Source organism: Equus przewalskii, chromosome 23 (genome assembly GCF_037783145.1).
Source record: "Equus przewalskii isolate Varuska chromosome 23, EquPr2, whole genome shotgun sequence".
NCBI classification, from domain to species: Eukaryota; Metazoa; Chordata; class Mammalia; order Perissodactyla; family Equidae; genus Equus; species Equus przewalskii.
The window spans coordinates 5017689-5043450 of record NC_091853.1 but is presented as its reverse complement, the minus strand read 5'-3'; the positions used below and the strand labels follow the sequence as shown (position 1 = coordinate 5043450).

The 25762-nt window shown below is 40.4% G+C and overlaps 1 protein-coding gene across 1 annotated transcript in view; it reads left to right on the top strand.

The window, feature by feature from the left end:
* The window catches only part of F5 (coagulation factor V), a 75869-nt gene that overhangs the window by 5780 nt on the left and 44327 nt on the right, over positions 1 to 25762 (top strand). Inside the window, exons 3-7 of the mRNA XM_008525550.2 lie at positions 6155 to 6277; positions 14324 to 14536; positions 17582 to 17725; positions 20369 to 20590; positions 21878 to 22043. Coding sequence (XP_008523772.2) covers positions 6155 to 6277; positions 14324 to 14536; positions 17582 to 17725; positions 20369 to 20590; positions 21878 to 22043 — 868 coding nt within the window. The remainder of the gene's footprint in view (positions 1 to 6154; positions 6278 to 14323; positions 14537 to 17581; positions 17726 to 20368; positions 20591 to 21877; positions 22044 to 25762) is intronic.

Below are 25762 nucleotides of genomic sequence, written 5' to 3'. Positions count from 1 at the left end.
AAGAGAGAATTTCCTTTAATTGGGTCCGCTGGTCAATAATTCACTCATCCTTCCCCCAGACCGGGTGTAGACCCGTCGTCTTTCTTGGACTCATCCTTCTGCCTGTTATTCATCAGTTCTCCTCCCTCCTCTGATCTCCCTTTAGCTTTAACCTTCCCTTGACTACAGCCTTTCCTTCAGTCAAAAATCAACATAAAACAAAACAAAACTATGTTCAGGTTAACCCCCTTCTAAATAAAAATCTCCCCTTGACTCTGTCTGCCTTTCCCTTTTTTCTCTTTTCCGTCACTGCCAATTTCCTATATGAGTAGTCCATTTCATTCTTACTATATTGTTTCCTCTCCATACAGTCCCTCCCTAATCCACTCTGATGCGAGTCCACTAAAATCACTCTCAGAAAAGGGTACCCAGGACCTCTAAGCTGCCAGAGCCCATGGTTTCTTTCCAGTTCTTTCCCCACTTGATATTATAGACATCTAATGCTCCCCCTTCTTGAAACTCTCTCTTTAGCTGGTTTCCCTTGCGTCACTTCCCCTGGTGAATGGAAGTGAAATGAAAGTAAATGGAAGATGAGGACATGGAAGCAGGAGGAACTTAGAGATAACTCTTTCCTGAAACTTGGCTCCAAATGGGAGGAGAGACAGGCTAGTCCTGGAAGAGATGAGAGGTTTAAGGATGTTTTGAAGTTTTATAAAAAAGGAATACACTGACTTAAAAATATCTAAGTGCTCAAGAGAAGAATCCAATAGAAAAGGAGAGGATGAAGACATCTGAGAGAGAATAACTGATGGAGCCAGACTTAGAAAAAACAGGAAGTGATGGGAGTCAAAGCTTGGCATGGATCAGCCTGTTAGAAGAGATAGTACCTTCACTGAGGGTCGGGCAGTCAGGTTACTAATAAAACTAAGTTTGTAGTTGTAGGCAGGAAGTTAAAGGATCTCCTGTCCTCTGTCACAGTGTCTAGTCATTTTCATAACTCCAGCTCCAAGCTTAGTGTATACTATAGATACTTAAGAACTATTTAATTAAATTAACTTGTAGGTGGGTCAAGGGAAAATGACCTGGGAAACATATTTATTAGGCTTAGGAAAAGAGGAATTGGGCAGGTAATTAGAGCCCTGCCTTTTGTGGCTTTTGCAAACTGAATTAACTGAATTTGAACATCTGTGCTGTGTAAGCCATTGTGCTGAGCACCAAAAGTGATGGAAAGGACCAGTGCTAGGCTGGAGACTGTCTTTTAAGCAATAAGGAGGCATTGCTAATTTTTGAAGAGGAGAGTACTAAGATCTAAATCCTTTGAGACAATTAACTTTTGGAGTGGTTTCCTGATTCAGCCTCATTAATTAAAACTAAGGTTGATAGTGGATTTATGTTTAAGCCCTATGCACTTAAAACATCACCTTTCTGTTAACCCCAGTGTATCTCATAACATGTCTGTTTTATGTGAACTCTGAGGCACGTTAGCATCCATTTTGATGAAGCCTCTTCCTAAAATCCCAAAGTTGCTTAACTGTGATATCTGGAGGCCCAGGGTGGTATCTTATTCATCTTTGTACCCCCTATAGTAGTTGATACAAGGAGGCAAACCTGGTGTAAAGGAGAAGCCTCTGATTTTGAATGAGATCTGGATTTGAGCACTGCCCTTGACTTTGTGACCCTCTCCATTGCTGGGTTAGTTCTGTGTCATTTGTACCTTTCCTCTACTTCCTGCTCCATCCATCTGGTGGGTATGATTCTAGCTGAGCCCTGAACAAGTCATGTGCCCCACTTCTGCAGCATGAGCCCAGAGGCTGGGCTGCAGGACTGGAGGTCTGAAGACAACTGTCCATTGAGGTCTGTGGACATGTGGACAGGCAGAGGGGCCGGGCTCATTTTCAGGAAGCCTGTCTTGCACTTTAAAATGGCTGGTTTTGAGTCCCTGCATCTCTTCAAGGAAGATTATGAAATGTTTGTCCCTGAAGGGGTTTTAAACTAGCTGCCACAATGGGCTTCTTTGTGATCTGTAATGCCTTATTCACCTGCGAGCAGGGATTGGATTAACTGCCTCCTGCAGTCCTTTTCAACTCCCAAACTGCATGAAATTGGGTACTTGCTGTGCTGCTACCTTCCTGGGACCGCAAGATAGGCCACTCCTTCCCCCAGTTCGGCTTTGGGCACTGAGGAGAGGGTGGGAAAGGTCAAGGCCATCTGGCTGCTGGAGGAACTAAACAGCAGCTCCAACAGCATTCAACCGTGCCTTTGTCTACATGCATGAAGGTATTTGGTTTGCATTTATGGAACCATCCTTTTGTTTTGCTTTAATTCTGGAGAAGTAAAAAGGGAGGCTAAAGAAACACTCCAAACCATTCATTGCAGTAAGAGATCTTATTAGGTTAAATAACTTAGACTTATTCTGGGCATCTGGCATTTGCAGCCATGTGATGCCAACAAACAAATCAACCAAGCAAGGCAACCATGGCAACAAAGTACAGTGCACAACATGACAGCACAGTCAGGTCCCTGTTGGGCTCATGGGCATCCCAGGCAGGTGGGAGCAGCCAGTTGGGGCTTCTGTCCGGGAGCTGGGACCTCAGGCAGCAGCGAAAAGAAAGGGGTCAGCCAGTGGAGTCAGATGTGGTCAGGAGTCAAAAATGGTGTAGACATTGGGACTATTCCAGGAAAGTGGGGGGTCTGAACATGCCCTGCAGGAGGTGGTAGTGAAAGCTTTGGTTCAGGACTCCATAGACCTGAGTTCTAGTCCCAGCAATGCCACCCAATCACTGACTGATCTTGGGCAAGCCACCCTCCCCACTCCACTTCCCAGGCTTTGTAACCATCTCTAAAATGAGGAGTGAACTCTGTGACTTCCATGGTCCTGTGCAGAGCTAACATAAAAACAAACAAACAAAAACCTGGAGGCACAGATCAGTATCAGCTCTAGGCCTGGGAGTTCAGTGAAAGAAATAGGACAACAGTGGATGGAAAGATAGGAGTTGGGGAAGATAGGATCTCTGTCTCAGCGATCTATTTCCCATTGCTCATAGGAAAATAGTTTCCTATCGCTGCTGCAACAAATTGCCACAGACTTAGCAGCTTAAAACAACACAAATTTATTACCTTATAGCTCTTGAAGACAGAAGTCCAAAATGAATTTCTCTGGGTTAAAATCAAGGTGTTGACAGAGCTCTGTTCCTCCTGGAAGCTCTAGGGGAGAATAATTTTCTTACCTTTTCAGTTACTAGAAGCCACCTGCATTCATGGCCTCATGGCCCCTTCCTCCATCTTCAATGCCAGCAGGGTAGCATCTTCCAATAGCTAACTCAGATTCTCCTGCATCCCTGTAATAAGGACCCTTGTGATTACATTGGGCCCACCTGGATAATCCAGGAAACTCAATCTCCTTAATCACACCTGCAGAGTCCCTTTTGCCATATAAGGTAGCATATTCACAGATCCCGAGAATTGGGGACATAGACACCTTGGGTGTCTACCACACCCATCAAACAAAACCCTCCCACGGTGTCCTCCGTTTCAGAGAATGGTACTCTCATCCACCCAGCCTCCCCACCAGACCCTTACCTGCCATCCATGGCAACTTGACCTCCCTCACCCTCCACCTCATATCCAATCCATCAAGTCCTGACAATTTGATCTCTTAAATAACTCCCTAATATGTTCTCTCCGCAACATCTCCACTGCCACGACCTTAAACTAAGTCACCAACATCTCTCTCCTGGAGCCTTCTATCTGTTCTCTCAGCAGCCACTCTGGTTTCTCCCCATATCATCCTCCACAAACGCAGCCAGAGATTTAAAAACCAAAATCTGGTCCATGTTGCACCACTGCTAAAATTCTTTAATGGTTTCTAGATACTCTTAGGTTAAAGGCAAACTCTAAGAGGTCTACAAGGCCCTGCATGACTGGGCCTCTGATCATGCCTTCAGTTTCACAACCCTGTGGCCATTTGTCAGATCTCTGAATAGGCCAAGTTTTCTGGCACCCCAGGACCTTTGCGCATGCTATTTCCACTCCCTGGAATGCCCTTGCCCATCCCTTTGCCTCTTTGCCTTTGGACGTCAGTTAAAGCATCCCTTCCTCAGGGAAGCATTTCCCAACCCTGATCCCCTCCCTGCCTCCAAGATTAGACTAATCAAATGCTCTTCACTTACAACAGTTTGTAATTAAATATTTGTGGGAGCATTTGTTAAAACCTGGTTTTCCTACTATTTTATAGGCAGGGACTGCATCTATTATACTCATTATTGCAATTCTGATATGTAGGATAATGTGGGCACACAATATTTGGTGAATGAATGAATGAATATGAGGTGGGGGTGCAATACAAAGAGGTGGTTAAAAGCGCAGTATCTAGAGTCAGATAGATTTAAGTTTAAATCATGGCTCTGCCTCTAATTAGCTGTAAAATATTGGGCAAGACATTTAAACTCTCTGAGGCTCAGTTTCCTCATCTGTAAAATGAGGCTCTTAATGTCTAGCTTAACGATTTGTTGGGAGGATTAACGTAAGGACTTACAGTGGTCGGATCTACTCAGGGGGACAATGAGTGGAGGTCCTATTTTAATTATCATCGCCGCTGCAAACGAATGCTGGTTGAACTCTGTGACTGCTGTAGCTTCCTTCTCCTGCTCCTGTGGTTCCTAATGGGCAGAAGCCAACCCCACAAGAGTTTACGGATGGCTTGGAAGTGAGAGCAGTCAATTCCTTTCACTTGTCTGAGAAAGAGCTATTGGTGACAGGTTCTCAAGCTTTAAAGGACATCAGAATCACTCAGGAGCACATATTAAAAATGCAGATTCCCACCTCCACCTCCAGAGACTTGGAAGTGTTGGGGTTGAGACGGTACTTGGAAATCTGCCTTCTAGTTGGAACCCGGGTGATTCTGATGCAGAGAATCCAAGGGCTACACTTTGTGAAATTCTAGTATACGATTCTTCAAAACCCTCACTCAGATAGCAACTCTTTCCCTAGCTGCCCAGACGGAACTGCTCCTTCACCCTCTCTGCCCATGTAGCACTTTGCCCATGTCTCGGCAGCAGCTCCTACCGTATGTCTATCTCCACATTAGCTTGTGAGCTCCTTGAGGACAGGCACGGTGTCTTATCTAGCCATATGGCCCCAGGACCTCGCACAGGGCCTGTAGTAAGTGAAACCTTGCTCTTGATTTCTGCATCCCTAAACTGCTGTCCTTGCTGTGTTCCCCACTGAAGTAACTGAGAACATTATTTACCCAGATCAAAAACCTCGGGGTCATCCTTGACTTCTCTCTCTCAAGTGCCACATCCAAGCTGTCAGTAAATCCTGCTGGCTCTACCTTCAAAATGTCCAGAATCCAACTTCTCCTCACTACTTCACTCCTACACACACTGGCCCAATATACTGTTGTCTCATGTCTATACCACCTGGTCCCCTGCTTCCACTCTTGTCTCTATACAGACCATTCTCTGCACAGCAGCTGGGATGAAATTTTTCATTTTTTTTTAAGGTTGAACTTGTGAAACATATCAGACCATGTCTCTGTTGCACAGAGCTCCAGCGATTTCCCATTTCACTCGGTAGAAAATCCAAAGTCCTTACCGTGGCCCATAGAGCCTGACGTGACCTGCCCTCACCCTCATCTGTCTCACTCTGCCCACACTGTTTTCCTTACCATTCTTTGGATCCATCAGGCTCACTCCTGCCTCAGGGCCTCTGAACTTGCCTCAGGGCCAGAGAACGGTGCGATTTGCTTCCTTGCTTCATTTAGGTCTCTGAGGTGTCCCACCCAGAGAGATCTAGCCAGCCAGTCACCCCCCACCCCCACATCACCCTGTGTAACTGAAAATGAACATCTTTCTTTTCTTGACCAAAGACAGCAGTCTCTAAGGAATGACAGTGGGTCAGAATGGCATGGACATGGTCAGAACTATTTCTCCTACTCTCTTGACTTGCTTTGGGCCCAAGCCAAGTGTTTCTACCTTCCTGTCCTTATCTGACTGTGCATAATGTAGAGTTGATGAGCTGGCAAAGCCTTCCAGATTGAAGACCAGCAGGTCGACCTCAGGACCAGGAGGAACGACGGCAGTCTCTTGTGTGGTTTTCTGTGTGTTTTTCTTGCTTAGCAGCTCTGTCTTTGGTAATGCTGAACACAGACATATTTTAAATCCTTGTTCCACAGGACTTCTTGGGCCTACTTTATATGCTGAAGTTGGAGACATCATGAAAGTTCACTTTAAGAATAAGGCAGACAAGCCCTTAAGCATCCATCCTCAAGGAATTAAGTACAGTAAATTCTCAGAAGGTAAGAGGAAATTACTATCCCTCTGACAAGGGAAAATGTACAACTCTTTAATACCAGTGTCAAACGTTTAAAACCATACTGTTAACCACATGTCAGAGAACTCTCCCTTCCTGCAACTGATGATTGTAAAAATTATTGCCTTTGTAAGTTTTAGAGAGGAAAATGTAAAAGCTCTGGAGGCATCTAGGCCTCAGTCTTTCACTATGTTCTTGTTCCTTAACAGTTGAATGAACAAGTAACCTAATCTTTCTGAATTCCAATTTGTTTATATGTAAAATGAGAACAATAATACATAGATTGTAAGATGGCAGGGGTCAGCAAATTTTTCTGTGAAGGGCTGGATCGTAAATATTTTTGACTTTTTGGACCATGGCATCTCTGTTCAACAGCTCAACTCTACCTTTTAGCACAAAAGCAGCCATAGACAATATGTAAATGAACGAGCATGGCTGTGTCTCGATAAAACTTTATTTACAAAAACAGGCACTAGCTGGATTTGGCCCACAAGGCATAGTTTGACATAGTGACGTAGGACTAGCCTGACATAGGGCTAGCCTGGCACATAGATAAGATTCAATAAGTGGTATTTTGTGGTGGTGGTGGTAGTAGAAGTAGTATTAAAATGTTGGACATAGTGAAGTGAAGAACATAAGCTTTGAAGACACACTTAGGTTCAAATTCCAGCAGTATCATTTCTGGTTTTATGACCTTAGCATTTCTGAGCCTCAGTTTTCTCATCTATAAAATGGCAATGGTTGTACCGACTCTGTAAGATTGCTTTGAGGATTAAATGAGATCATTTAGGGAGTGTGCTAAACGTGGGTCCTGGAACCTGGTAAGCCCTCAATAAATGATGACAACAGTGATGATGATAATGATGACAATGATGGTGCAGATCATGAAGATGGTGGTGATAAAACTGACCACATCAGCCACAGGATAGTAAGTACCTGCTGTTGATATTGTTTTGGTTATTTCCATTATGCTGTTGTTCAGCCCACCATAAGCAGAGTAGAGTTCTGTTAGGAACTTATATAGGAAAATTGTGTCCATATTGTAATAGATGTTGGTATAACAACATTTTAAAATAACTTTAGAACTTTCATGATTCCAAATCTTCTTTCTTCCATGTGTTCCAGCCATCATAGCTTTGAAGAGAGGAATCGCATAGGAGAGTGGTTTACAGGGCAGGTTCTGGAACTAGACTTCCTGGTACAAATCCTGGCTCAGACACTAACTAGCTGTGTGACTTTTGGAAAGTTACTTAATCTCTGTGCCTCATCTTTCTTATCTATAAAATAAGGATAATAATCATACCTACCTCATATAGTTTGTTGTCATGAAATCTTAGAGCAATGTCTAGCATATAATAAGCACTTGATAAATTTGAGATGATGGTGCAGGCGATTCTTCAATCAAACGTGTTCAAATTATAGTGTTATATGTCAACTATATCTCAATTAAATTTTTTTAAAATGTGTTCAAGTAATTCAATATTTATCTGGCAATTTATAGATTAGAAAGTGACTTCTACATTTATTATTTCATGTGTAAATTGCTGTGAAACTCATTCCAGTTAAGGTATAAGTGAGTAATAGGTCAATGAACTGCCCTCCCCAGGAGTATTTGCATTAGCACTTAATCTTTGGCTTGAGGAAAAACAATGAAGCATTAACTGTGAAATTTCAGGCATCTTAAAGAGCCAATTTGGCAAGACTCTGGGTGAGGTGGCACACACAGGACTCTTTCCTCTGTTTCTAAAATCATATAGTGACATAGTGACCAACCACTTAACCTGCTTCTGAGGCTTCCAGACAACTGCATCAGAATTCAGCAGCGTCATGCAGGAGTGGGGAGCCCTCTGAATGTCACAGGCAGATTCCATTTCAAATGTGGGAGGTGGTAAGTGTTGTGGACTTTATCCTTCAGTTGGGCTGTTTGCACAGGGAATGAACCTTGCAACATTATCCCCCTTCCTTCACTGTTTATTTGTCCCTACACTCCCCCACAGCCAGCAGCCTTTTATGAGCAATTGTTTAAAATGCTCCCACTACTTCCATTAGTCTCCTGATTATTGCCCCTGGTCCCATGAATCTGAGAAAGGTAAATATGGATTGGTCATGAAAGTCAAATTTTATCTTGGAAATAAGATTCAAATCTATTAAGTAGATAAAGAGTGTCCTTCACGGTAAAAGACATGCCTTCTGTTCATTTACTGTGCCCTCTGTGTCAAAATAAAACCTTTCCTTCTCCGCGTCTGACACTCACCCTAGCTCATAGCCTCCCTCTTTCGTTAGTGGTATTTTTTCAGGAGTGGAGATAAACTAACGTCATGTCATGCTGAGTCAGCTACGTGAGAATCCACTTTCCTTTATCTCAGAGAGATGGACGGTGGGAAGTTGAGACAATACAATAAGCTTGAGAGAGGACTCAATCCTCGCTTGTGTGGCTGCTTGATCTAACTAGTGAATGATCCAACCCAGACAGCAGTCCTTATCTGGAAATTAATCCTTGAGCCCCACCAAGGATTTGGAGACCTACTCTCATCAGCTAGAAGGAAAAGATAGCTATGGGAAGAATGCTGGCTTTAGAGCCAGAATGACCTGGGTTTGAACCCTAAGTAAACTCGGGCAATTTTCTTTACCACTAACCCTCGCTTTTACAGCTATAAAATGGGGATAGTAATTCCTCCCATCTAAGGTTATCGCAAGGATTAGTCATAACACATGTGAACTGCCTGGCATATAATTGGAACTCAATAATGATAACTATTGTTGCTTTGGTTATTTCACAGCTATTTATAGTGCAGGTATTAAGTTTTATTTCCAGAAGCTTAGATTGAATGAAGGCCTTGGCCCTGGATGGTGCTGATCATTTTATTTCTACTCGAATGAAATGAAACTCTCCTGTAGGATTTAAATACCAAAATGAACGAAAATTGTGTGGAAAAGCTCAGTTATCTACAGACATAAGGAATGAGTCATTTTGAATAATTACATTTTCCAGTGTGAGGTTTACTTAAGTGTCTAAAATATTTTCTTTTAATCACTTTGGATATAAATCTTTCTAAATGTTATACTTCCCCAGACTCTTTTAAAACAGAGGATGAGAAGTAAAATGCTAATCCCTTTCTAAATCATTACTTCCAATCTACTGTGAGATTTGACAGATACCCACAAATGTTAGAATTGTGTGCAGTCTAAGGGTAAATGACTGTAAATGAAGGCCTATGTTAGCATCTATGGTATTGCCTAAGGTAAAGACCCCGAGCTTCCATTCATGGATTTTGTAACATCTCTTTTGTTTGCCCAAGAGCCTTGTTGCTTTTAAAATTCTTAACTATGCTATACTTAGGAGATAGTTGGAAATCTGAGTTCTGGCCAGGAAAGATGTTATTGTCCTCACTGTGGAAGTCTCATGCTGGCCTTTCATCCATAAATTGGCAGCATCTGACATAAATGCCAAGTTGTAGCTCAGTGTTTCCAAACTACTCCCAGTTGCACCCCCTTCCCAGGTGTGCCTGAGAGACACCTCAGTTATGTATAGGACAAGGGTGAGTAACGCTTCGACAGGAAGGACAAATCGTGATTTGTAAAAACCCTCACAAGAACATTTCCTTTATAAACGTATTTAATAGGAATATGTTTTTAACCAGGAATAAAATATCTGCAACTGTATCTAGTCATTTTAAAACTTTCTATCACTAAGAGTTTCACTTTGAGGCTAAATTTCAGAAGTCCTGTAGCTGGCGTGCACTCAACTTTTGGTTGTAATACTGCATCTTTCAGTAGATTTTGCTGTTCAGTCAGATCTTGAAACTGTTTGGGTCAATTACCTTTTTTTTTTTTTGAGGAAGATTAGGCTGAGTTTACTACTGCCAATTCTCCTCTTTTTGCTGAGGAAGACTGGCCCTGAGCTAACATCCGTGCCCATCTTCCTCTATTTTATATGTGGGATGCCTACCACAACATGGCTTTTGCCAAGCGGTGCCATGTCCGCACCTGGGATCCAAACTGGCGAAGCCTGGGCTGCCGAAGCGGAACGTGCGACCTTAACCACTGCGCCACGGGGCCAGCCCTGGTCAATTACCTTTAAAAGTTTGTTTCAGAGTAAATCTCTATCTTATTCTTTTATTTGATTTATATTCTCACATTTTAAGTGTGTGAGTTGCATTATGAATACTATACCAAAAAATTAATAATATTACCAGCTGTTGGCTGGTAAGCCAACTCTCTGAATAAAAAATAAAAAAATAAAATTTCCACCAAAGATTGTTCTTTGTATCTAAGTGTCACCAAATTCTTTCTATGAAAACTTAGTCTTCTAGGTTTTTCCAAAACATTCCATGCTTGACATAATGTGGGTGATTACATTTTTCACATTTTATCTGAATATTTTGGCCTTATATAGACACTTCTTTAAGTATATGATAAATACCTGAAACAAACTGTAATGGCTAATATAATAATTCTCACAAATCTAAAAAATGTGAACTCCCCTTCGAAAGAGACTGACATGCCCTGTGCAATGGAGCCAGGCTCTTTATAAAACATCAGCATTCTAATTTGCCCGTTGCCTCAAGTATAACTTCTAAAAGAATGTTCTGAACCTTTGAAGGTACACTGAAGCATTCTCTAAGTTTATTAAATGGAGAGGAAAAGGGCTCTTCAAAAACAAAAGAAACAAAGGAGGGTTTCATGAACAAGCACCCTAATGGGTGACCGAAGCAGCTCTTTATGTAACTTCACTGCCCCAAAGCTTGTACGCACCATTCTACATTTGAAAAATAAACACTGAGAGCCTTTTGGCAAATAACTGGTACCTCATGACAAGAGTAAACAAATTACAAAGCTGACTATGGACTGAGCAGGAAGTGAACAGAAGGGAGTGAATATAAAATAAAGCGCTACCCTTGTGGAAAGAATATTCTAGCAAGAAGTTCAACAAGGACTTTTTGTGCTTTAGCACAATAGTCTTTCCTGTTCATTTCTCCTCTTTTCAGTTAAGAATTTTAACTTTTTATTTTGATTACAAAGTCAAAATCTGATTCACCAAAATTGCATTTCATAAATGCTTCCTCTAAATAGTTGTTTATATTTCACACCTCGTGTTATGTAGGTTACAAAACCCAAGGGACAACATGCCTATTTTATTCTAGACTATAGGTAAAATAAAATACTTTGAAGTGAAAAGAATAAAAGCATTGATAAAATTATCCCCAAACAATCTCATTAATAATCCTCACTCAGTCTAATTAGAGTATCTATTCCCATGTACAAATCTATATTGTTCACTATTTGTTTCGAGATGCCCATAATTCACTTTTCAGTAGCATAGTAAACTTAATTAAAATCATTCATTCAATTATTTGAAATTTATCTTATATTTAACTAACAAATGAGTATGAAACGCTCAGTAAATTACTTTGGTTAACTAGATGGATATTTAAAAACTACCATGTGTTCAAATAAACCTGGATTTGAAACCCTGAACATTTAAAAATAAGTTTGATATCATCAGAAAATCAGTCACACTGCTATGTCTAGCAAGTGTTCCAGCCTCTTAGGTGATTCTCAGATATTTATATTGGTGGGTTCTCATTCCAGATGAACAATGTGTTCTAACGGTGGCTTCTCCACTGAAATGGCCTTAGAAGAAATTCAGAGGTGAAATCCATCACAACCAGGGCAGCAGCATGTATGCCACTGTTAACCAGGCTGTGAGCCCCTCAAGGTCTCAGGATGCCTTCTTTACATGTGTGCCCTGGCAGCCAGCACAGAGCCTGGAACGTAGATGATGGTGATGATGACGATGATGACAAGTGAACTAAACTGAGGGACCCAGAACTGGATTAGAAAGTAGAGAATATGCATTATTTTCCCCTTGCTCTGAAATTTATTAATTTTGCTGGTAATTGTGAGTTACCTAATCTTATTACGAGTTTTTACCACCTTTAGAATAAATACATCACCACCTTCAATCCTTCTCATATGTGTTAAGAGAACTCAAGAACACTTAAGATACATCTTACTAGGAGTAAGACATAACAGAAAGAGGCCATATCAATTGTAAAATGGCTTGGAAAGGAAATAACCAAATTACTAAAGTATATTACCACAGGCTGCCATAGCATTGGTTAGGAGCCAGACATTCTACATATATTTTCCATAACCCATCAAAAATGATAATATTATCACTGGAAAAATGATTATATTATCTTAATTTATGAATGAGAAAATTGAGGCTAAAAGGAAAGTTAAGAAACTTTCCTGAATTCACAGTTAGCAAGTAGTACAAACAAGAAATTTCAATTCTGGCCCCCAAACTCATGTACTTTCTCCTCCAATCTGGCAGAAGAATATATCATTAATCACATAATCTCACAAATATTTAATTATAAATTGTGATTAATGCTGTAATATATATGAATATAATGCTGTTACATATTGTGATATATATATATAATATCTGATATGATATATGTATATATATTACAATTAGAGATTAGAGAATAAGTAAGCTGACATTTATGCTGATATCTGAAGGATGAGCACATATTTATCCAAAAAAAAAAAGAGGCAGAATTTCAAACAGTATCTCTTACCCTATAAAGAATATCATGCTTTGCCCTTTTGAGAGCTTGTGAAGGCAATGGAAAGAGTGTCTCTTCTACTGTAGGAATCACCTGTGATATTTTAACAGTTGGAACAGAAGCATCACATCCAGAAACATCACAGGACCATAGGATCATAGTTAGAAAACTTCATGAGGCTACGAAGCATGAGGCATTGAATAAGTGCCAGCATGCTTGATTCAAGGTAGCTCTAGTCATCAACTTGCCATGTAAGTTCCAGTTAATAGACAAGGTTTGACCTGAGAGGGCAACTCTCCTTATCAGTCCTGTTTGTGCTTTGCTACCAAAGCTATTTTGTAACTTTCCAGAGATAATCCTTTCTACTTATTTGCAGAGACTCTTCCTCATAAACTCTTTTTTTCTTTTTGATTTAGAATGGAATAATATTATTTCTCACAGGAAGTTATTTAAGATTTTAACATTTCTCAGCTCCTGATCATTTTAACACTCAAATCCTTTTTATCAACAGAGTGCAAGTTCAGCCTGTAGTAAATATTGTTTTCAGTGTCAAACTATCTTTTGGGTACAAGAAAAGATGCAACAGAGTTCAGTGTTAAGCTTTTCACTAGCACAAGGGTCACAGAGTCAGATGTCTACAGCAGCCAGAAGGGTCACAGTGAAAAAATGAATCCAATAGGGACAGTGATCAGAGAACTAGTGTCCTATCTGAATGGGGCAGCCAGGACTCAGGTCCAGCCAAATTTTATGCAGGAATTTGGTCCAGCATCACCAGATCTCCAGGTTTTATTTATTTACTTACTTGTTTATTTATTTATTATTTTTTGACTGAGGAAGATCCGCCCTGAGCTAACGTGTCTACCCTTTGAAGTTCAGATGTCTTACTTTGGTCCTTTGTGTACCAAAAGACCCACCATTAACACTTTTACGTATACTCAATTTCCCACATACAACATAGAGGAAGCTTGGCATGGATGTTAGCTCAGGGCTAATCTTCCTCAAGCTAAAAAAAGAGGAAGCTTGGCAATAGATGTTAGCTCTGAGTGTACTTACATCCCATGCTAACGGGCGGTTAAGTATGTGTGGCTTGTGAACTACCGTAGAGAAAATATAACCCATTCTCTTATTCTGAGATGATTTTCTGATGAAAGGTGAATCAGTTCTCTGATCATATTTAAATAATAATTATTTAGATACCATGGGAAATTAACTTGCTAAACCTTAATTAGTGTACTAGTAACATTTCTTGTTCACTTCAGATTTCAATGGACTCAAAGCCTTTATAATAACATAGACATAGAAATGGATATATGTGAATCTTTCCAAATAATGAAGGTTCCCTATAGAAAAGCATTTATATCTCTATGGATATCTTATGTTCCCCAGATTTAAGAGTGATGAAAAAGCAGCCCTCAGAAACTGTCCAGATGTTTTCACAGCTTTTACTTCTCCAGGTGCTTCTTACTCTGACCACACATTCCCTGCAGAGAAGATGGATGATGCTGTAGCTCCAGGCCAAGAATATACCTATGAGTGGCATATCGCTGAGGACAGTGGGCCCACCCATGATGACCCTCCATGCCTCACACACATCTATTACTCCTATGAAAATCTGACACAGGACTTCAACTCTGGGCTGATAGGACCTCTGCTTATTTGTAAGAAAGGTAAAAAAAAATCAACAACAACAAAGATGTTGGAGTGGTAAGGACTTCTATAATGGAATGGGGCTTGGGAGAATCTTGGTACCTCTTTGCAAATCAAGCAGAGGGAGAAGGATGCACAAACCAGTAGTTGTTTGACATTGATATTTGAGGGTTTGGAATCCTCCTCTGTTTCTTTCAATCCCTCCTCTTCTCAATCCTGGGAGCCTCTCCCAAGTAAATCCTGTCTGATAGTATGTTCTGATGCCATGCCCGTATGATCCGTAACATTTTCCTCAAGGCCAAGTCTTCTTGGAAGTGTACAGCAGCCTATATTCTGCTGAGAGTACTTGGAAAGAACTTTGATGAACATATCTGAGGTGTGGGTTGGTACTTTGGTCTACAAGCACGCAAAATTCCTGCTTCGGGTAGTAGGTTTCAAACACACTTAACTGACTTTAGAAGAAATTTCATTGGCCGAGTTTCTTTTTTTTTTTTTCTCTTCCCCAGAGGAAACCTAGGGTCCTACTTTCCTTTATTCATGTAAAACAGTAGTATATATAGCTCTACACCTTGTCTTTTTCCCTTAAAAACAATAAATATTGGAAGTTGTCCCTTGCTACTACATACAGTGCCATTTTTTGTAACAGCTACGTGATATTTCATTTTTTGGATGTTCTATGATTATTTAACCAGGCCACTATTTATGGACATCTAACTCTTTTGTTATCAAACGTTGTTACACAAAACCAAGCTGTGACACAACCGTGTTGTATGGGAATAGACTTGTGCATGTGGCCCTGTGCAAGAAAGTGCATTTGTAATTTTGATAATGTGGCAAATTGCCCTTCAGGAAAAATTGTATGAACATGCTTATTCCCCCGTATCCTCTCCAGTGTGTTTTCTCAGACTTTTCCATCTTGGGTGATCTGATGGGTAAAAATGTAAGTGAGGTTGAGCATCTTTTCATATGTTGAAGAGCCATTTCTATCTCCCTTTCAGAGCTATTATTTTGCCCAGTTTTCTACTGTATTGTTGACCCTTTTATTGATTTGTAGGAGGTCTTTATTTTATTAAGGAAACTAGCCTTTGTATGTGATAGGAATTGCAACTATTTTTTATTAGTTTCCTATTTTTCTTTTGACTTTCTCTATTCCTTGAATGATCTTTTAAAAACGTAATTTGGATCACATCACTCCTCTGCCTGACACCAGACTCCAGTGGTCTTTGGATAAAGACCAAAATCCTCACCATGGCCCACATAACTCTGCTGACTTCTAGAGTTTATCTTCTCCAGTTCTCCCCACTTTTCAATTTTTAAAATTATAAAATGTCTGATATATATAAAGAACGTATATATGTAAATTACACATCAAAATAATAATATAAACACCCATGAACCGGTCTCCCAAATAAGAACTAGAACATTCCCAATGCTCCTGTAGCATGTCGCTGTGCAACTTCCTTGATCCCACTGCCTTCCTCTCCTACTCCAAACCCAACCAGTCTCTCAAATTTTGTGTTTACCATTCCTTTGCCATTTTAAAAAATAGTTTCCTCTGGGATGTCTCTGCCCCTAGAGAATTCGTTGTTCAGTTTTGCAGTGTGTGGTCCACAGCTCATGCTTTTCTCTCTGATACTGTTTCCAAAACTGGGCTGTGTTGGCCCGGGGCCTTTGGTTCATCTCTCGTCACAGATGTATGATGTTCTCATCCTTACTTGTCCATTCTCCTGTTGATGGCCGTTTAGCTTTCTCAATGCTACAGGGAACACTCTCGTATGCGTTTGCTCATACATGAGTGCAGGTGTTTCTTTCGGGCACAGGACTTGGGGACCATGGGATCATGTTCACCTTTATAAGATGGTGCCTCAGCTTTTTTCAGAGCAGTTCTCCCAGCCTGGCCACCAGCCGTGTGGCCTGGGGTCCAGAGTGTGGACGCTGGGCTCAGGCTGCCCACTGATTCCTGGCCGTGCTGAGGGTGAGCTTGGGTGGCCGCACAACCACTCCCTGACTTGGCCTCCCTGCTTGTGAAGTTGGGTGTTGATGGTGCCAACCTGCAGGGCAATAAGGTTCAATGGAGTCAAAATCTGTGGAAGATGCTTGGTTTTTGCCCATCTAGCTGTGTAAAACACGGCCTCTGTGGTCTTAACATGCATTTCTCTGGTTGCCTGGGAGGCTGAGCATGTTTTCCTGTTATGAACAGGATTCGTGTTTCTTCTTCTGTGAAAAGTCGGTTCCTATTGTTGCCTATTTTTCTTTCGGCTGTATGTCTTTTTTTATTTTAATTTTAATTTATTTCTCACATAACATAACATTTACCATCTTAGGCTGAGTTTCTTAACGGCAAGCTTAGATTTCCATTTTACCCCAAAAGAATTCAACCCATCTTTCATTAGAACAAACAACCGCAATGAACTACGCTGTGGGAAATAATGTGATGACCATCTGTCTATACATACACACACACCATACCTACATACATTCCTAATTCATTTATTCACTACACAAATAAATGTTTTCATTGCCTGGTATATAAAAGATACTGTGACGGTACTGAAAAAAAATTAAAACTTATAAAAAGCTCTTTTTTCATTTTACTATCAGCTGCATTTTTTCCTCATATGAGAGTGGATTGATCTTGACCCTCTCGACCAATTATCTAGTGCCCCATTACATGTATAAGCAAGATGACTGTATTAAAGTTGGAGTGTGTGCTTTTACCAACCAGCTATGGTAGCTCAGTATATGCCTGTTGACACTGGAGGAAATGAATACTTTTACTGAAGTCTTGACAGTCACCAAATGTTTTTTCTTTGTGCCAGATCAAATTTACCTTTAAAGCCCCACTCCTGTAGGCTATGAGGTGTGAGAAAACACTTTATTTGGCACCAGGATTTTAATAAGTAATCATTGTTGCTTGATAAAGATGCTATTTTTTAAAACAAGAACTTTTTAAAGTCGATATTATTATGATTGGTTACTTGCCTTAAACTCTTTACTATCTAGGAACAGCTAATGAGAGTCTTCCATCTGGGATGCTATTGAAAACCATGTCTTTTTTTTCACAGGCACCCTAACTGATGATGGGATTCAGAAGATGTTTGACAAGCAACACGTGCTGATGTTTGCTGTGTTTGATGAAAGCAAGAGCTGGAGCCAGTCATCATCCCTAATGTACACAGTAAATGGCTATGTGAATGGGACGATGCCAGGTAACATGTAGGCTGCATGCTGTCCAACAACAGTAGAATCATTAGTACCTTTGGTTCCTTTGTTTTCCTCAAGGCACTAGCAAGTTGACCATACTCACTATTTTGCAACTCCTAATCAGAAAGGTAATGTAATCTAGATAAGTGGTTCTTGAGATTTTATCATCTTTTGTTGTTGTTGTTAAACCAGCAAGTACAACAGGCAAACTGGGGGCTACCTAAGAGAAGGCGTGTGCAGCCTTATTAGATGTAGTGCTCTGGGCAGGTTTCACCTTGGCCTGCCTCTCCAGGGAGACCTCCAGGATATAAGCTCAGTACTCTTCAGTGAGTTCTGTGGTCCCTGCTGCATGGTGACTATGCCTTCTTCCACAGAGGAAGCCCTATGGGGCAGAAGTTCAAGGTCAATCCCTAGCAGGAAGGGTCAGCAGGAAGCATGCAATGAAGACACTTACAGTGAAGATGAACAAAAGATTAGGAGAGATACCTCACTACTAGCATTTCCAAAGGTGATGGAGGAGTCATATTCAATGGCGTGTGGGATGTTTTCTCTTTCCATTTGCATGTAGACTTTTGTGAAAAAGCAAAGTCATGGCAACTGTTAAGAGAAAAAAAAAAACCAACTTACTCCCACCTAGACCATTTCTACTTCTTTCTGATGGAAGTGACTTAGAACCAAAGATCCTGAGGAAAAAAATGGAAAAATTAAAATATCACTTTATTAAATAAACCATACTTCAAAACACAAAGCTTCTCAGAGGCCATTCTCTATATCTGAAAATCACAAATGGCTTCACTTACTAAAAACAAAACTTGTCAGGAGTTGAGGTCTGGACATTGCCTTTAAATTTTATTCTATTTCATTTAACTCCACCTTCCTTTACCACGTGGGTTATTACAAACAGATGCAGCTGACTCTGGGTTTTGATTCAGAGTTCCAAAATTTACTTAACTGATGTCTACCTTGGGAGCTCTGAGTTCAAACCTTGCTCACTTCTCTACCTTAGTGTGGTCCTGAGCATTAATCATCTCAACATGCTTACTTACAAAAATGGATTAACCATCTATCCTGGTGCAGAGGGTGTTTAAGAATGTTTTTACATGTAAAATGGCATGTCCAGAACTATGGACCTTAGAGGAGAGCGGTCAAAAGAGAAATTGTGTCTGTGTCCTGGCAGAGTGAATCATCTGTGTAAAGAGATATAAGCCCCCAAAAGCAAACCATACGCACAAAAATAAAATTAATAACTTAATCAGGGCATAGAGTTTATGAATTTATAGTTGAAAAAGACAGGGTAGGGAAATGTCATCAGCAGAGACTGAGAGAAGTTAATGCATGTAAAACTGCCCTGTGCAGCAGTATAAATTGAATAAAGAGGATAAATGCTATGAGCATTCCTTTGGGGCGATAAATGCTTCCAAAGCCTTTTAGCTTCTTGTTTTCAGGTTCTATCTCCTTGTTCTCACCTGAGATACCAGGAATCCCTGTCTTGTTACAATAGTCTCCTAAAAGAGATAAACCCCTCAGCCGCTCTGTAGGTAAGGGATGGATGCTCAGCCCTGTGATCTACTGACTATGGATCTGAAATTTAAAACTCAAGCCAAGGATAGAAGCCAGGGTTGGAATCTCCTACAGAACAAATTGGCATTTTCCCAGTCACTATGGGAGCAAAGAAGGAGCAAAATTCAGCTTTTGTACTCAGTTCTTATTACTCCATCCATGAAATGCTCCTAGTGGCCCAGCATAATGAGGACTTGTCCATTGCATTTTAAAGAGAGCCTGTAACTCATAAAGTAATTCATTGCCTCATCATTAAAATAATCAACAAGTGGGTAAAGAAGCAATATAAAATCCTTAAATCATCTTCACAGGGTCTTCCCCTCAGGCAGAGCTTTGACGTCTATGCAGCTGAGAGGGTTAGCCCCTTGAGCTCAGCCCTATTGGAGGCTCTGGCAACTCCCTCCAGCTAAGCCCAGATTGGTTCTAGAGTGACCTACTGCCTAGGCTTGCCCAGGACTTTCCCAGTTCTATCATTAAAAGTCCTGCATCCTGGGAAACCCCTCAGTCTTAGCAAACCAGAATGGTTGGTCATGTACTTGGTTCCCTCCTTTACCTAATGTCTTAGCAATCCCTGTGTTTTTGAAGTAACATCCCCCATCTCTGGGCTCTATTCTTTTTTTTTTTTTTGCAGGGAAAGATTCACCCTGAGCTAACATCTGTTGCCAGTCTTCCTCTTTCTTTTCCCCTCCCCAAAGCCCCAGTACATGGTTGTATATCCTAGTTGTGAGTCATTCTAGTTCTTCTTTGTGAGCCACCACCACAGCATGGTAACTGACAGATAGGTGGTGTGGTTCTACAACCAGAAAGTGAACCCACCACTGAAGTGGTGGGCACTGAACTTTAACCACTAGGCCATCAGGGCTGGCTCAATCTTGGCTCTATTCTTACCTCTCTGGTACCACTTACTGCAATGAGCTATGACTGATTGTTTGCCCGTCACTCAGGAACCATAATTGGAGTGTCTATACTCCCAGAACCTTGCACAATGCCTGATGCATGGCAGGTACTCAATATGTATCTGGTGAGTGAATTTTTTATCACAGAGTGCTGACTGCTTATTTTAGGCCCCATCTCTCCCTCTCTCTCAGATATAACAGTTTGTGCCAATGACCACATCAGCTGGCATCTGATTGGAATGAGCTCTGGGCCAGAACTGTTCTCCATTCATTTCAGTGGGCAAGTCCTGGAACACAACCGTCATAAGATCTCAGCCATCAGCCTCGTCAGTGCCACAGCCACTACTGCAAACATGACTATAAGCCCAGAGGGAAAGTGGATCGTATCTTCTCTCATCCCAAAACATTTTCAAGGCAAGAAACTCTTCCAACAGCCTTGCTTATGAATGTAGGATCCTTTCTCCCCAGGCACTAACTCCCTCCTTCTCCTTTGTCCTTTCAAGCCACCCACACTCCAGAATACATGCCTTGGTCCCTGAGAACAGAATTTAGATACTCTGCTCTTAGACTTATAACCCATTAGTTGGGGATGGAGGAAGTGGAGGAATTGACAAAGATTTTAAAAAGTGAAGCAAAAGCTGAAGAGATCTCTACTTCCTCCAAAGAAGAAAGGAGGAAGGAAACAAAAATGCATACATATTCTTTCTGAGGTATTTAATATGTAGCTAAAGGAAAAGACCCAGATGCTAGAATAAGACAAACATCTGCAAATTTATAGAAGCATCAAGTTACAGAAAGTGTAAAAGTTGTAATTATCTTTTATAACAAGATGAGCACAAAGCCTGGCACAAAGAGGAACCCAATGGATGTGTGTTGAATGGATCAAACATAATGTTTAAATAGATGAGGAGTGGGCTTTAAAGAACATCAGTTAATTCTGGTGGGAAACAAAACTTGGCCCAGGTTGCTATGTGGTATCAAGTAAATAAAATAGCTAATTGTTCTAATATACATTGTTGCTTTAAAACTGTTGGGAGGAAGGTTTGTGTAAACAGAGAGTAAATTGTAAGCAAATGATATCACTACAGGAAATCATTTGTTACCCAAATAATGTGTATAAAAGCAAGATAGGTAGGAAGAGACGCTTCAGGGGATCATTTCGTTTTCTTTTTGCCCTGAGCGGTCAAAATTATACTTGAAGTGATGAAACTGTCACAATATCCCTGGGAGACAGAGTCCCAAATAGTGATGAAATAACAACAACAATAACATTACTGAGGTTGAACTTTTTGTGTATTAGCTTATTTAATTTTTAACAACAATTTCATACAGTATGTACTAATATTATCTTCATTTTACTAATAAAGGAACAGATGACAGGCAAAATGAGACATCAGTAAGACCTAAGTCATGAGGTTTTAAGGATCTGGAAATTACAAAGAATTTTCTTTCTCTAGAAGAAACAAAAGCTATCTTTTCAAATTTTTTCCCTAATCCATCCTTTCTTTGCCTTGCTTTTTATTCTTGCCCCTTTCCCTATTGTATTGAAAAAGCTCCAAACCAAAATGTCCAAAAGTTGCCTGAGCATTACTTTCGCTGCTATTATTTAAACCTTCCACAAATTTATTTAAAAGATATGCATTTTGATCAGCCTTAATTTCTTCTCTCAAATTCTGTCACTGTCTTTATGTCCTCACTCAGCTGGGATGAAGGCTTACTTAGACATTAAAAACTGCGCAAAGAAAACCCGGAATCCTAAGAAACTAACTCGTGACCAGAGGCGGCATATTAAGAGGTGGGAATACTTCATTGCTGCAGAGGAAGTCATTTGGGATTATGCACCTGTAATACCAGCGAACATGGACAAGTAAGTTTTGGAGATTCTTATGACTGTGCAAAGATTCAAGATATGTTCCATAGGATCCTAGATGTGTGGGGTGAAATGTCATGAGTTGACAGCTCTCAAGGAGTAAATGTATTGGATTCCATTCAGGTCTTGATATTCAAATCAGTATAGAGTTACCCCAAACTCACCAAGGGAATTCAGCATAATTATAATAACAGTAGTAGTAGCAGCAGCAGCAGCAGTAGTCATAGCAGCTACCACTTGTTGAATGCTTGCTATTCCAAACACTATGTTAAACCCTTTATAAAACCTCCACTGTAACTCTACAAGTTAGAAACAGCTCTTATTTATTTTGTAGATTAGGAAATTGCTCAGAGAGATTGAGAAATCTGGAAATTCAAATAGCTCTTAAACACTTTTAAAAATACTCAAGCTCACTCACCATAAGAAAATGCAAATTAAACTTCTATAAATACTATTTTTCACCTATCAGACCTACAAGTCCAGGTAACATAATCTGTTGGCAAGGTTGTGGGAAACAAACACTATCGTATATTGCTGGTGGAAGAGTAAATTGGAAAAGCTACTCAAGAGGATAATTTGGCAATATGTATCAAAATTATAAACACATATACCCTTTGACCCAACAATCTCACCCTGGGAATTTATTATATAGATATACTTGTTCACAGGTGAAATAATGTATGTACCGGATTTTCAATGCTGCACTGTTAGTACCATCAAAAAATTGGAAACAAGACCTGGTGGGAGCCCTCCCAAGGGCCAGAAGGGAGCCACACCCATCTACATACCTGGGAAAAATGTCCATCAATAGGAAAGTAGTTTAATAAGTATGGTACATTGATACAATGAAATACTATACATCTGTTTAAAAAAGGATGCAAACACTCTAAGTACTAATATAAAAAGTTCTCCAATATATATCGTCAAATTAAAAAGTCAAGGGAGCAAGATAGCAGAATAGGAGGTGCCCCATTCATGTCCCCCCACAGCAACAGTAATTTGACAGCCATCTACAAAAAAAAGTGCTTTTGTGAGAGCTTTGGAATCTAGGCAGGAACTTACAAAATCCTGGTGGAAGCTCCTCTGAGGGCTGTTTTGAGATGGCAAGTCCATGCTCAGGTGGTAAGTTTGCTGACTGCTGCCCTAGCTACAAATCTGGACACACGTTCATCCACTTCGGGACTTGGCCTTGGTCCTGCCATGAGCACCATTTGACAAGGGACTCAGGAGGAATCTCACCTGTCCATGATGCTGGAGGCTAGCCTGCAGAACTCAGTCTGACTATGGATCTTGAAGCAGCCCCAAAGCCAGCTCCAGCCTCTCCCAGCCATGGTCTAGGAGTAGTCCTGCCTGCTCAAGGACTCACTGGGAGTCACACCAATCCATGCTCTGGAGGCTGGCCTACAGACCTTGGTCCCAGTGCAGATCTTAAAGCAGCCCTGTAACCCAGGTCCAGCCCTCCCAACTGCAGTCTAGGAGCAGTCCTGCCCACCCAGGGACCCACCCAGTGACCTGGTGGGAGCCCTTCCAAGGTCCAGATGATAGCCACACCCATGCACACACCTAGTAAAAGTCCCGTCATTTGTGAACTCCAACTGCAGCCCTTGAAGTGAACCATTATCCCAGTGTACCAGCTTTACTGATGAAGGTCCTGGAGGCAGTCCCATCTTCCCAGGGACCAGAGAGAATCCATGCCAACCTGAGCCCCTGGGAAAAGGCCTTCCAATCACAGACACTGCTGCAGGCCCAGTAGCAGCCACATGACCTGGTTCCAACCTCATTCAATTGGGATCCCAGAGGCAAGCCCATCAGCCCAGAGACCTGACAGGAGAAGGTCTTTACCTACCAAAATCAGTCTTTAAAGACTGGAAGAGGGTGTTTGCTCCTTCACATGCATAGACATCAACACAAGGCTATACGAATCACAAAGAATCAGGCAAATATGACACCACATAAGGAAACTAATAAATCTCTAGTAACTGATGTGAAATAAGGAGGTCTACAAATTGTCTGGCAAGGAATTCAAAATAATCATCTTAAAGAAGCTCAATGAAGTGCAAGAGAACATAGATGGGCAACTAAACAAAATCAGGAAAACAATGCATGAACATAATGAGAAGTTTAATAAAGAAATAAAAACTGTAAAAAATAATCAAACAGAAATCCTGGAGCTGAAGAATACAATGACAGAAGTGAAAAATTCAATAGAGAACTTTAGTAACAGACTCAATCATGCAGAAAAAAGACTTAGCAAACTCAAAGACAGATAATTTGAAATTATCCAGTTACAGGAACAAAAAGGAAAAGAATGAAAAAGAGTGAAGAAAGTTCACAGGACCTATGGGATACCATCAAAAGGACTAATCTATGCATCATGAGAGTCCCAGAAGGATAAGAAAGACAGAAAGGGGCAGAAAGCTTATTTAACGATAATGGCTGAAAACTTCCTAAATCTTGGGAGGTATATGGATATACAGATTCATGAAGCTCAAACGACTCCAAGCAAGATCTACCCAAAGAAGATTACCCTGAGACATGTTATAATCAAATTGTCAAAAGTCATAGACAAAGAATTCTGCAAGCAACAAGAGATAAGCAATTGCCATATACAAGGGAACCCCCATAAGGCTATCAGCAGATTTCTCAGCAGAAACCTTTTGGGCTAGGAGAGTGTGGGATGATATATTCAAGGTGCTGAAGAAAAAAAACCCTGCCAGCCAAGAATGCTATACTTAGCAAAGCTGTCCTTCAGAAATGGAGAGATAGAGACATTCCAGACAAAGAAAAGCTGAGGGAGTTTGACATCACTAGACCTGCCTTACAAGAAATGCTAAAGGGAGTTCTTCAAGGTGAAATGAAAGGATTCTAAGTAACAACATGAAAGTATAAAATTCTCCAGTAAAGGTAAATATACAGTCAAATTCAGAATATTTTAATACTATAATGGTGGGGCACAAATCACTTTTAACTCTAGTGTAAAAGTTAAATGCTAAAGTATTAAAATCACTAAAGCTACAACACTTTGTTAAGGAATACACAATATAAGAAAGATGTAAAGTTTGACTTCAATAACATAAAATGTGGGGAGGTATAATAGTGTACAGTTTTTTACATGATTGAATTTAAGTTGTTATAAGCTTAAAATAAACTGTTAGAACTACAAGATTTTTTTTGTAAGCCTCATGGTAAACACAAAGCAAAAACCTCTACTTCAAGTAGATATGCAAAACTGAAAGAGAAAGGAATAAAAGCATGCCATGCAAAAAAAATCAACAAATCACAAAGGAAAACAGCAAGAGAGGAAGAGAGGAACAAAAGAATTACCAAAAAGTCAGAAAACAATTAACAAAATGGCACTAGTAAGTCCTCCTCTATCAGTAATTGCTCTAAATGTAAGTGGACTAAGTTCTCCAATCAAAAGACACAAGGTGGCTGAATGGATTTTAAAAAAACGAGTTCCAATAATATGCTACCTACAAGAGATTCACTTTAGCTCTAAGGACACACATAGGTTAAGAGTGAAGGGATAAAATGATAGTCCATGCAAATAGTAACCAAAGGAGAGCAGGGCTGTACTTATATAAGACAAAATAGACTTTAAGTCAAACTGTCATAAGAAACATGGTCACTATGTAACAATAAAGGAGTCAGTTCATCAAGAGGTTATAACAATTGTAAATACATATGCACCCAACATTGAACCATTTAAATATATG